Source organism: Sminthopsis crassicaudata, chromosome 5, assembly GCF_048593235.1.
Source record: "Sminthopsis crassicaudata isolate SCR6 chromosome 5, ASM4859323v1, whole genome shotgun sequence".
Classification (NCBI taxonomy): domain Eukaryota; kingdom Metazoa; phylum Chordata; class Mammalia; order Dasyuromorphia; family Dasyuridae; genus Sminthopsis; species Sminthopsis crassicaudata.
Window position 1 is genome coordinate 152,857,479 of NC_133621.1, and position 12,810 is coordinate 152,870,288.

General features: G+C 31.5%; 1 protein-coding gene across 4 annotated transcripts in view; it reads right to left on the reverse strand.

Annotated features, from left to right (window-relative positions):
* The window catches only part of CACNA2D1 (calcium voltage-gated channel auxiliary subunit alpha2delta 1), a 643,657-nt gene that overhangs the window by 24,399 nt on the left and 606,448 nt on the right, over positions 1-12,810 (reverse strand). For all 4 annotated transcript variants that reach the window (XM_074268502.1, XM_074268500.1, XM_074268501.1 and 1 more), the window contains 7 exons: positions 11,450-11,547; positions 5,227-5,314; positions 4,863-4,925; positions 3,708-3,811; positions 3,053-3,139; positions 1,616-1,683; positions 877-915 (listed from right to left, as the gene is read on the reverse strand). In XM_074268502.1, coding sequence (XP_074124603.1) covers positions 877-915; positions 1,616-1,683; positions 3,053-3,139; positions 3,708-3,811; positions 4,863-4,925; positions 5,227-5,314; positions 11,450-11,547 — 547 coding nt within the window. The remainder of the gene's footprint in view (positions 1-876; positions 916-1,615; positions 1,684-3,052; positions 3,140-3,707; positions 3,812-4,862; positions 4,926-5,226; positions 5,315-11,449; positions 11,548-12,810) is intronic.

Genomic DNA, 12,810 nt, shown 5'->3' on the forward strand with positions numbered 1-12,810 from the left:
TTAGTCTAAAACCTACAGTTAAATAATCTAATGAGATATTTTAGGGTTAAGATGACCATTATTAATCCTTCATTAATTCATTCATTCATTCATTCATTCGGTTGTACATACTTGGTTAATCCTGGATTTTCTTTCCTCCCTTGGCTCCCCTGGCCATTTCCTGATTTTCTTCCTTCTCTTGATGATCTTTTTTAGTTCTTTTTTCTGGTTTATCAACTTCTTGACCTCTCCAAAGTATGGGTGTTCTCCCTATTCATTTCCTACCTTTGGAGACCATCTATTCCTATAAGTTCCTTGATCCCAAATGTTAGCCTTATTTATCATTTAAGGTCTAGTTCAACATCAACACTTAGAGGACCCATAGGTTTCTCAAATGCAATAGGTACAAAATAAAACTTCTTTCCCCGTGCCTTTATGTTCCCCTTCTTCAAACTTATCTATTTCTGTTGAGATTATCATCATTTAATATGATATCCTTTTCCCAATTGTGATAACTGATATGACCTAGACAGGCACAGTTTCCACAAAAATAGAAATTATTTAGATTTATTCTTCTGTAAAAATTTTTGGGTTACATTTTGAGGGAGGCTGTACTAAATGATATATGAAAGGTTCATTCCAAATCTGAACTTCCTTTTTAATTCTCAGGTTATGCTTTGAAATTTAGTTTTAGTTAAAAATGTTTTTATATATAGTATGTTTAAAATAGTTAAAAAAAACAAAACAATAGCTTTTCAACCCAGCTGAGTTTAAAGATCACAGTAAAGTCTGACTACAATGATTTGATTCTATGGGTAATAAATCTATCTTAAAGTTGATAACAATGTTTAGCAGGTTATATGTTAGAAAGATAATTATTTTTCAAAATATTCTTACGTCACTGTTTCTTTTGCAGTCGCAAACTTGACCAGCACACTGAAAAAAGAGAAATAATATCATTATCACTTCACACTGGTCTTTTAAAAAATTCTGAATTCTTTTCACCATTAATAGTGTATTGTAATAAGCAAGCATTTTAGATTCCAAATGAATCTGAGTTTTTTTTAGTACAAAATGAAAAAAATAATTTGAAACTAGAAAATCTTATGGTAGTTCTGTCTAATGGGTAAGACAAGCTTATATTTTTAGATTTTAATAATAAAAGCATTTAGATTAAATGAACATCAGCAGATAAGACCAGGGTAAGCTAGACTGCACAGTGAGTGAAGAGTGCATCTGGCCTAGAGTAAAGAAGACCTGAATTCAAGATGATTATTAGTTGTGTCACACTAAGTAAATCCCTTAACCCTGTTTGCCTTCGTTGTCTCATTTGTAAAATGAACTGGAGAAGCATATGGCAAACCACTCCAGTATCTTCACCAAGATAACCCCAATTGAGGTCAGGAAGAGTCAGACATGATTGAAATGATTGAACAATAACAAAATAAGGTCAAAGACATTCTAGATGTTATCACCATCGGAAACTTAAAAAAAAAAAAATGTCTTTTATCCTTTTGCCTAGTTAAAATAATGAGAGAAAAAGCTTAGCTGTTAATTATAAACTAATCATTTCCCCCATGTTCTTTAAAGATTGATAAGCATCCTGAAAAGCACATTAAACAAATTAACTTCTTACCGGATCCCTTATTGAGGCCTTGGTGAAATTCTCTATCCAGGTACCAACATCTATTTTTATTCCAACAACTGAAAAATTATAAACATATGTCCAAACATTAATTTTTAGATCCTCCTTGTCCTTTTAGTTTATTCTAACTTAAAAATATTACTCTGTCCATCTTCACTCTGAAATTCTCTCAGATAAGCAAATAAGAATCATATTGATTTTAGATAAACTTTGGAATTTTCATTTTACTTTATTTAAAAGGACTTATGTGCTTTGGAGTCAAGAACACCTGGTTTCCAATCATCCCTCTTAATTTATGCTCATGCTCCTAGGCAGTTCCACTAAGGCTGGAAGTTATAGATTGAGTTGGTGATTTTCATTGGTGTTTAAATTTTCCACACCAAGAGTTCCCCCCAATACAAATTACATCCAGATGAGATCTTCATCTCCCAAAGGAGAAGCAATAACAACATACCACTATTTATTATTGGAATATATGTGACTGTCAAATGCATAAGAATATTTTCATACATTTTAACTTATTGGGCCAATAAGGAAATACTTTAAATAAGTTGATGAAAAGAGAATTGGCCTTAGAGTCCGAAGACCTGATTATTAAGCCTTGCCTCTGACAAATAAGACTTGGTTACCCTGGGCCACTCATTGTACCTTAATAGCCTTAGGTCACTCTATAAGGTTAAGCTGTTGGGCAGCTGCAGATCTGGATCTATATTGATAAAGAATTCCCTGCCTCCCAACTCTCTAAAACAATGGAGTCACAGTTTTCTGTCCCACATACCCTGCTCTCCTTCCAATATATACATAGGGTCGCCACTTGGAAAACAAAAGTTAAAAAATAGTTTTTGATTGAATTGGTTCATTAGCCATTGGGAATAAATTCTAATTTATGTTACTGTATTAATAGTGAACTAAAAACATAATCAATGAAAACTCATTTATGGTCAGGAGTAGTCCTCAGTAGAGAATCACCAGTCTGAAGTGATTCTAGAGGTGTTTTTCCCATTGACTAGAAAATGATTAAAATTCCCTAATTGGAGATTAGGTGATTGTCTCAAATAGAAGTAACACATTAATTATGAACGTTTATTAGATCTTCTCCTGAGAAGAAAGTTTGATTGGAGGAAGAAAATATGTGGAAGAAAAACCATCATGGTTTGTACTAGGTGGCAGAAATAATTGGGGTGGACATACTACAGGGTACAGAAATGGGAATCTCAAATTTTGCTTTCTTTGTAGATTCACTTATAATGTACTATGATGGCAGGGTGACATTTAAAGAGCAGTGGTCTCATAATACTTCCCAATTTAGGAAATTTAATATATGTGATGACTTGCCCTTTCATGCTGGACAGAGAATTACCAATTATAATTTTACTTCCTATTTAACTTTGGTGACATTGTATAAATTTAAAATATATTTAGGCTTACCTGCAGGTTTGAGGAGTTTTCCATCAATGTATATCTCCACAGCCTTGCTTACCATAATCCCTGATTCATAGGAACTTGATCCACTTCCTAAAAGTCAAAGGATTGTGGCATAGAAAAAAAATCATAATTAATATGGCCAATTGTGATAATGATAGATATATTTAAATCTTTCAATATGAATTCAGTGGCTAGTTATAGATAATGTCTTTCTACAGTCCTGTGGTGAATACATGTAGAAATAATTATATTAAGGATTCAGCAAATATATTTATCTCAGTTCACTGAGACCTGAATTATCCTGTTTAATTGCTTATGACAGTTAATAATGTAAATGTCAGATCTGTCCTTCACCTTGTTAACTAAAGTGCCACTTAATTTTTCACTACATTTAACTCTTCAGAAATTCTTAAGTTGGAATATTTTGTGACATATCAGTCCTTCAGTATATAGATATGTGAAGTACAGGTCAGCAAAATGAAGGAATCAAGAAAACTAGTTTTTAAAACTAGCTTTGATACATATTACCTATGTATGGATTCCTGGACAAGCTACTTAGACTTTTTGTGCCTCAATTTCCTCATCTGTAAAATACTGTGGCACCAGATAATCCCTATGTTTTTTTCTTGCTTTAATGATCTTTGTTTCCAATACATACTGTTAAAGTAGGGAGCAGTAAATATGTAGTTGTCATTATCCAGACTCCGTTTATAGAAACTATCTTCATATGTTTCTGGATTTTCTTGCCAATCTTCTCCAGCCCTAAAGAGAAAAAAAGTTGCCTTAGTAACTGGGTTTTGTTTTGTTTTTTTCTTTTCTTTTCTTTTCTTTTTTTTATTAGTCTCTCCCTCTCTTACTCAGGTTGCAAGTATAGGGGCTACTCCTTGGCCCAGTTCTATTCTAATCTATAGAGAAACATCGACCTGTTCCATTTCTATCCTGACTCATTTATCTATCCTTAATTGTCTTCATTCCTTGGGGGCCATGGTGATGGAAATATAGTTCCATTGGCCTTACCCTCCCTAATAGCAAGAATTATAGAAATGAGTTGCTGTGCTTGACTACCTTAACTATTTTAATCTGCTTCATACAATTTTCAGTCTGTTTATACAAATAGGAAAAGAATAAACCCTCTGTAATAGGAAGTCAGGAAGACCTGAATTCAAAATGATTATTAGTTGTATTACACTGAGTAAATCCCTTAACCCTATTTGCCTTAGTTATCTCATCTGTAATAGTGGACTGTAATAGTGGATTTACTGTAATAGTGGACAACTACATGGTACAGTCAATTGAGTACCTGGCTTGGAGTCAGGAAGATCTGAGTTCAAATCTTGTCTCAGATACTTCTTAGTTGTGTGACCCTGGGCAAGTCACTTTCCCCTGTTGCCTTAATTTCCTCATCTGTAAAATGAGCTGGAGAAGGAAATGGCAAACTACTCCATTATCTTTGCCAGGAAAACCCCAAGTGGGATCATGGAGAGTTAGATGTGAGTGAAATGATGAAATGAAAGTGTGCTAGTTATATTCTACTAATACAACCCAGACATGCATAGTCTTCATGTAAAACTAATTTCAGGATCTTTCTACTCAAGAATAAATTCTACTAGGAAATACAAACATTCCTAGGAAAGGTCTTGCATTGTATGTTCTCAGAAAGATAAGTTAATTTGATTATGAAAAGACATAAAACAACGATTTTAGGAGACCTTAGGTATTCCTTTACTAAAATATGATGGTCTTTTCAATAATATTGCTTGTATACTTAGTACCTTTATTATATTTCATTATAATAGATAACATACTGACTTACTCTTTAGGATATACTCTGGTAATTCCACCATCGGTCACAACAAAGCGAGCTTTTACTCCCTTGCTACAGTAAGGGACAAAGAGGAAAAAAGAGATTTGAGAGAGAATTATATATTTAACATAATTCTGCTTGGCATAATTGTATGTATACATGTACCCACTTTACATAACAAAGAAAATGGGCCTGTTTAAACAAATACAAATGTTAAATAAATGCCTGTTGTTACTTCTGTTTTTCTTGGACTATACACAGCAGTCCAGAAGTCCAGCCCTAAAATTTATATGGCTTTACTGCCAAGAATTTCATAGCAGAAGTCACATGGAAGAGAAGAATGAAATTTTATATAAAAAAGAAATATACTTACAGGTTTTTCTGCTTACTCCAATGATTTTGGACAAGTTCATTTGTAAAACCAGCATCCAGCAATACTCTATTGATCATATCCACATTACCTAACAAAGAATATGAAGAACTCATCTAAGATGACCTGACTTTGAGTTATGGTACTTATGAAACATCAAATATTATCTTCTGTAAAAATTAAGTGATACAACATACTTGTGAAATATTTTAAATTGCATTTACACACTGCTATTTTTTGTTTTATAGTATACTTACTTTTAATTTATATGAGTTATCTCACTATCATATATTATCTACAAAGAATCACTTTTTAAAAGTAAATAATACTAGTGTTTAATGTAAATTATTTTGTCATTTGCAGTTCCATTAATAGAATTACTTATAAAAAGCTTTGACAATGACATTTCATAAAAGTAAAATATTAAAAATAATCAGCTAAGTATAATGCAAATTCAAGCATAATAAATGTAAACTAACAATTTCTCCATTATTTAATTATTTTTGCTAGGCAATTGGGTTTAAGTTATTTGCCCAGGGTCATACACTAGAAAATGCTAAGTGTCTGAAGCTGGATTTGAACTTCCTCCCAACTCCCAGAGTCACTGTTCTATTCAACAAACCATATAGCTGCTGCTTGTTTATTAAAGAAAGTATGACTGTTTTTGTTCAATTGTTTTTCAGGCATGCCTGACTCTTTGTGACCCCATTTGGAGTTTTCTCAGCAAAAATACTGAAGAGGTTTGCCATTTTAAATGCAGTTCATTTTACAGATGAGGAAAATCAAGGCAATCAGGGTTATACTGTCGACTATTACAGTAAATCCACTATTACAGTCCACTATTACAAATGAGATAACTAAGGCAAACAGGGTTAAGGGATTTACTCAGTGTGATACAACTAATTCAGACATTTTGAAAGTGTCCAAAGCTGGATTTGAACTCAGGAAGAGGAGTCTTCTGGCTCCTAGGCTCAGCTTCAGCTACCCATGACTCCTTAGAGTGATAGTAAAGAAATCCCAAATTTGTCAAAGTATTAAAATGTTTGTGATTTATTCATTTTTTTTTTTACTTAGTCAAATGCTTTTTCAAATCTTTAAAAAGTAATAGATAATAATATAAAAAAACATGGCCAGTGAACCAAAATAACAACAAACTCAAAACACATTATATCATTCAAGAATTCTTCATTGCTCACATTCCCATGAGAATTACCGTAAGTTTTTGTCCCATTTTCTTTCTTTCATTTCTCACTACAATATTAAATTTCAAATGGAGTAAGAATTTTTGACATATATACTAATGTTCATTGTATGATTCTCTATTTATAGTTGTTTTGGGGGGATGAAGAATATAGTTAAACAAAAACAGAAATAATAATAAAAATCAAACAAGCATATTCAGAATGCCATATTGAGGAAGGAAAGGGGGAAAATGATTGACTATCTCTTCTTTCTTATCCCTTTTCTTCAGTTGTAAGTGAGCCACAAAGAAATAGTTATTCTCCCAGAGTTGAATGATTTATATCACAGAAACTGAATTATATTACTTATGAAATTTTCAATGGATAAGTAGATTTATTGTTAGAATGGATATTGAGTCTAATAACTTCATATTACAGATGAGGAAATAGCCTAAGTAATTTGCCTGGGGTCACACCCCTAATAATAGTTGTATCTGAGGTAGGATATGAATGTAATGTTTTCTTATTATAAGTCCAGAACAATAACATACCTATAAAAACTATTTAGTATAATACTGAATGGTCACAAGTACACAGCCACTGACTAAATAATTTGGTCAGTTTTCCAACCCAGATGAGGTTTCATTCAACTCAATTCACAAGTAGAATATTTATTCGTATTTATTTCTAGACAAGAAGCTGAGGCCCTATTTGCAGAGGAAAATCAATATTTAAAAAAAAATTATTATCTAATTTTCTCCAGTAGAGAAATAATCTCAATTTGATTACTAAAAGTTAAACTTTAAAGCAACCATTTTTGTTTATTTTCAGAAACATATCTTTGACATTGTGTTTTCTCCAGAGAATTAAAAAGTAGCCAACTGTCTTGCCACTCAAGAAAGCCTTTTCACTTTAGGAAAGACTCTATTTAGAAAATCATTGATAATATATGATGTAAATAAAATTAGCAGTAATTTAAGTTTGCTTTTTTGCTTTAATTATTCTCCAGGCCTAGAACATTCCATTCATTATAATACTAAATGGGACCACTGCAGTTGCTAACTCACACCCACGCACATAGAGATTTAGAATTGTGTTATTTATTGGAACTTTACTTATCCAGCACATTTCACATAAATAACATAATTTTTACCCTGGTTCTGGGAATTGAGGCATTCTTTAAGTCATTCATTCTAAACCATAAATATCTGATATGGCAATAATGGAGACATTTTCATAGGTCAATAAATTAACTTTAATAATAAATAAGTAGTGTGAGAATTCTACACCCACTGATAAGGTTATTCCTGTAAAATGATTTAATATAGCAAAATAAAAATTTACAGCAATTTTTAAAAAGTCTTGCTCATCTATTTTGGTTGACTATTATTGCTGTCAGTGATTTCTTTTTTTAATAAAGTCATAGCTTTACTTGTTTTGTTGATCAATAAGGTAAGACATTATTTACAAGAAAATGTAAAAGATCACCAGTATTGTCAAATCACTAATAAAAATCCATAATTTATTTTTTAAAACAATTATATGTAAATATTTTACTTATCATCTATGGCTGGCTGGCCACAAGTGATTTTTGTTCTATGTTATTGAATTATCAGTATCTCAGAGAGAAGGGATAGGTAATTGTAATGTGGAGACTTGGAGCTCTTTGTCTCTGTCTAATGGGCCTCTTCTCTCAAAGTTTAGGTTTTTAACTTAGGTTTAAGACCATAGAGTTTGTTAGTCCCTGATGTTTGGTTAAAAAAAAAAATAAATAAACAACATAATCTTATCTTAGAGGGATTTAACCAGTCATCTACTCAATGGAAGGAAATCTTGCCCTTAAATAAATTGTTTATCAAAACAGAAGAAGTTGTCCTGTATGAATATGAGGTGAAAAATGCAAAACAAAAGTTTTTTGTTTTTGTTTTTGTTTTTGCTTTTGTTTTTTTACAAAGGCTATTAATTTTTAACTTATTTTATTAATCATCTCTGAGTTAACCTGATAACTTTTTAAATCTCTATTTAAGACATTCCTAATAAGAATCTAGCCTACTTTTCTCCCCTTATTTTAAACAGAGTTAAGCTAACGAATGGTGTAAAGTAAAATATTTTTATCACAGGTGGACAGATTAAAAGTACAAAATCTAAATATGGATAAAGGTCCATTATATAAAATTAATTCCAAATGAGTTTTTCATGTGAACTATGTAATTGCTTTCTTTAAAGTGTTTATGTTCATTGAAATATCTACATTTTCAATATAACAGACTATCTAAAAATGACATTCTGTCATTTATATGTCATCTTGGGTAACAAAAGTTTCTTCACAATTCATTGCCTTTGTTGATGCACTTTAAAAATAGACAGTGAGTCTTTCTTACCTTGGTTTTAAGTGATTTTGAGGTCATTAGGAACTAGGATAAGCTCCAATATATAAATATATATATATTAGTGCTGATCATAGAATTTATGAAAGCAGATTAACAGGTTACAATTAAATCTACTTAATTGTAATTTTGGTTGAAGATACCTAAATATTCCTGCCCTTTTCACAATGGAAGTTATTTTCTGTGGGTGTTTGGCTGACTTTGTAAAACTTGAAAAAAGCTATAAATTGAATTATTTTTGTCTTTCTGTTTCTAGAACAAATGAAGAAGAGTAGCCACAATCTGTATAGAAAACTTTGTAAGACGTGACTGTGAGAGCTGAAATGAGGGGACTGTTTTTCACTTATCTGAACTGAACTAAGATGCCAGCTTGTGTCTAATTTCCTAGTAATTTTTTTCCCACAGAAAGGATATTATATGCCTCACTTTTTAAGGCCAATATTTAGATTACATCTCTGATGAAAGCAAGATGAAAATACAATAAAATATATGCAACCTAAGAGCATAAAATATCTCCTTTTTGCACTTATATAACTGGCCCCCTAACAGTAGTGCCTGTTACACAGAGAACACTTAATAAATACTTGATGATTATTTAAGTGAGGTTTATAAATAACCAAACCAGATATCATCAACAATCTCAGTTATCAGAATTTTGATTAAAGTTTTTTTTTTTTTTTTTTTTTTTTTTTTTTTTTTTTTCTACTCTAAGTCAATATATCAAGGACTGGCAATATCATCATTATGGGAATTCTTTTAACCAATGCAAGTTACAACCCATCTATCATCACTTAATAAGTCATTGAGAATCACAAAAGCCTTAGAAAACTAAAATGACTTGCCCAGGGTCACATAAAGTATTCAAGACTCAATTTAAAATAAAGAAGAACACTTTAACAGAGCACCTAAGGGGAATGGTGGATAGAATGCCAAGAAAGAAGTTAGGAAAGTAAGCATTCCTTTCCTGAACTCAAATCTAGCCTTAGATATTTACTAGCTATGTAATCCTGGGCAAGTCATTTGCCCGTTTGCCTCAATTTCTTCATCTATTAAATGAATTAGAGAAGGAAATGGCAAACCACTCCAGTTTCTTTATCAAGAAAACCCTAGTTAGAGTCACAAGCAGGTGGCCATTACTAAAATGATGAAAAACAGCAGAGCTTTTTATGCATCAGTAGGGGTTAGTAAATAACAGCCTGAAGATCAATCCTGTTCACCGTCTCCTTTTTCTAAGCACTTAAGTTATTTAGCTCACAGATTACAAATTACAGGTGGCTGGGGTGGGATTTCATGTTTGAGCCATAGACATGAAACCACTGTACTACAGAATGCTGCTTCTCTAATACTGATACATTTCCAGGAAATAAATAATGGAACAAATGATATTAAAAAAAAACTGGCATAGTAATATGGATTAACTTAAGGAGAAGAAAGGAGAAGGATATTTGTTATATATAAGCATTGTTGCCACACTATAGAGGCCCTTTCTATAATTAATCTGAACCCTCCTATTGGTTGTCTTTCTGGTTAGAATGTAAGGTCTTTGAGAGTCTGTCTTTTCCATTTGTATTCTCAAGGCTTAGCACAGTACTCATATTTGCTAAGTCTCTTTTTTCCTCCATTGAAAGTATTAAAGTATTAAAAGGATGCTATATTGCTAACCCTGGTATATTTCTGTAGTCTTAGATATGAGCTTAAGCCAGGCTTAAGGATCAGGTAAAGTATTACTCAGACACTCAATATAAAGATGAAGGAACTAAGAGCAGTATTAAAAAGCATATTCTTATTTGGACTGATAATTTCTTTTTATTCACTGAAAAGGTGCAGGTTATCTACAAAAACAAAATACCCACAATGAATAATGAGATCACAGATCCACAAATGTATATGTGTTGCCTTTTTTATCTTTCTTTTTTAATATATACCTCTCTGGTTTCTGCTGAACTTTACTCTAATAGTTTATTAGACTTCTTTAAAGAGAATTGTAGATTTAAAAATTTCTTTTAAGCAATAAAAATGTACATATATTCTAGGAGTTTTAAAGTACACCCTATGATTCAAAGGGTTAATCCTCTGAAAATACAAGATATAATGGTATTAAACTAAAGTCTGTTTTTCTCTGAAACAGTTTGAAGGCAAATAATTATCCTTCAAATGCAAAGTTGCTGAAGCATATTTTTTTAGATACATGTTCAGTTGTTATCAATAAGGTAAAAGATAAGATTCTTTATAGATATCTTCTTTGGGATGTTCTTTTCTACTACTGTATTGAAACTGATTTTAGAATCTAATTTATATTGGAGGGGGGTATTCTTTTTTTTTTTAATTATGAATATCACTTGAGTAGACTAAAAAATTAGATACTGAAAATATAAGCCTAAACCATAATATATGAGATTTGAGAATAATTCAAATGGTTTTGATAGTTTCATTTAAAAAATTTGGATCCAGTTGATTTTTTTTAATTACTAAAATTACCATAACTTACCATAAATATATCTGCTATTAAATTTCACATTAAGTATACAGTAAACAAAACTCCATTCTTTATACAGGCCCATTAAAAATGAATAAATCAAAATAAATATCAGAATTTAATGGGAATAGGAAAAAAAAAATTTTCTCCCAGTATTTTCTACAAAAGGCACAAACACTTACATGATGGGTTGTTTGGAGTTTTTCGATCAATAAACTCATTGAAATTTAAGAGAAATTCAGTGTTGTTTTCTGATGGTTTTAAGTCATTACAGTATTCTCTGAAAAATAACAATGAAAAAAAGACCGGTTAGGCTTATTTAACAAAGATACAAGTGGTTACTTGATTAAATATTTATTAGGAGAACCTACTCTTTACTAGGTACTCTGAAAATTTATAAGGTATATGACACCTTTACTGCCTTTAAACACTTTATATTTGAGTAAGGGTGACATGAAGATACTAAGAAGTTTATGTAAGCATTTTAGATTCTAAAATGTACCCCTGATAACAATTTGTCTAGTGCTCACTTTCCTCTTAAATCTGTTGAATAGTCTTTTGTCTTTTGAGTTCCTTATCCTTCATACCCATCAACAATGTTTTGGTTGCACCTTGTTGACATTTCAGTGATGGATTCTGTTTCATCTCAGAATTCCTCAGTTCACTAATCTAGAACCTCCCTTTCTTCAGTATTTGCACACTCTTTCTGGAGGATATTGTAAGGGCATGCTTCCACTGAAAATTTATGTTAAGGAGGTGACCAAAAATTGTATTTTATTGACAGGATTGAAATGATCACATTTCATCTCCTAATTCCCTTTCTCTTCACCCCTAGGTTCTTTATATATTCACCAATTTTCTTCTCAATCCCTTTTATTCTAGACGATGAACTTTTCCTTTGTCCAAGCTAATAACCATTCTTTCTGTTTTATTAATTGTAATTACCCATATCTTTGAAAAACTTCTATTTTCAGTCTTCCCCTTTTTCCTGGTTCAAGCCTCTTTTCCAACCACAATTATGTTCAGGTCTCTCTTAAAAAATATCTTTCATTGACTTTGAAGGAGAAGTAACTGTCATTTTCCTGCTTCCCTCCATCAACAAATTTATTATATAGTATTTTACACTTAAAACTGCATTTTTCTTTATTTACCCCAGTAGTGTGTCTTCTGTATACACTTCTCTTTTAAGACCATTTCCAACTGACTTTTATGCTTTTCCTATACTACTCTTCCTCAGTTTCTATCTTCCTTATCTTTTGACAGTATCAGAGAAACAACATGGCATAGTGGGAAACAGGAGTCAGAAAAACTAACTGGTTTAAAAGTTTGGGTGTGTGATTGTGGCCAAAGTCACTTAAACTTTCCAGATTTTATTTTTCTCAATTATAAAATGTGTGTGAGGCAACATTCAGTACTTAGCTTATAGGGTTGAATGACAATTAAAATGCCTTATAAACCTTAAATATATATGTATGTATGTATATACTTATTGATCTTCCTTAATATTGTCTTCATTTTTGGTTTCATGAAATATTTACAGGTA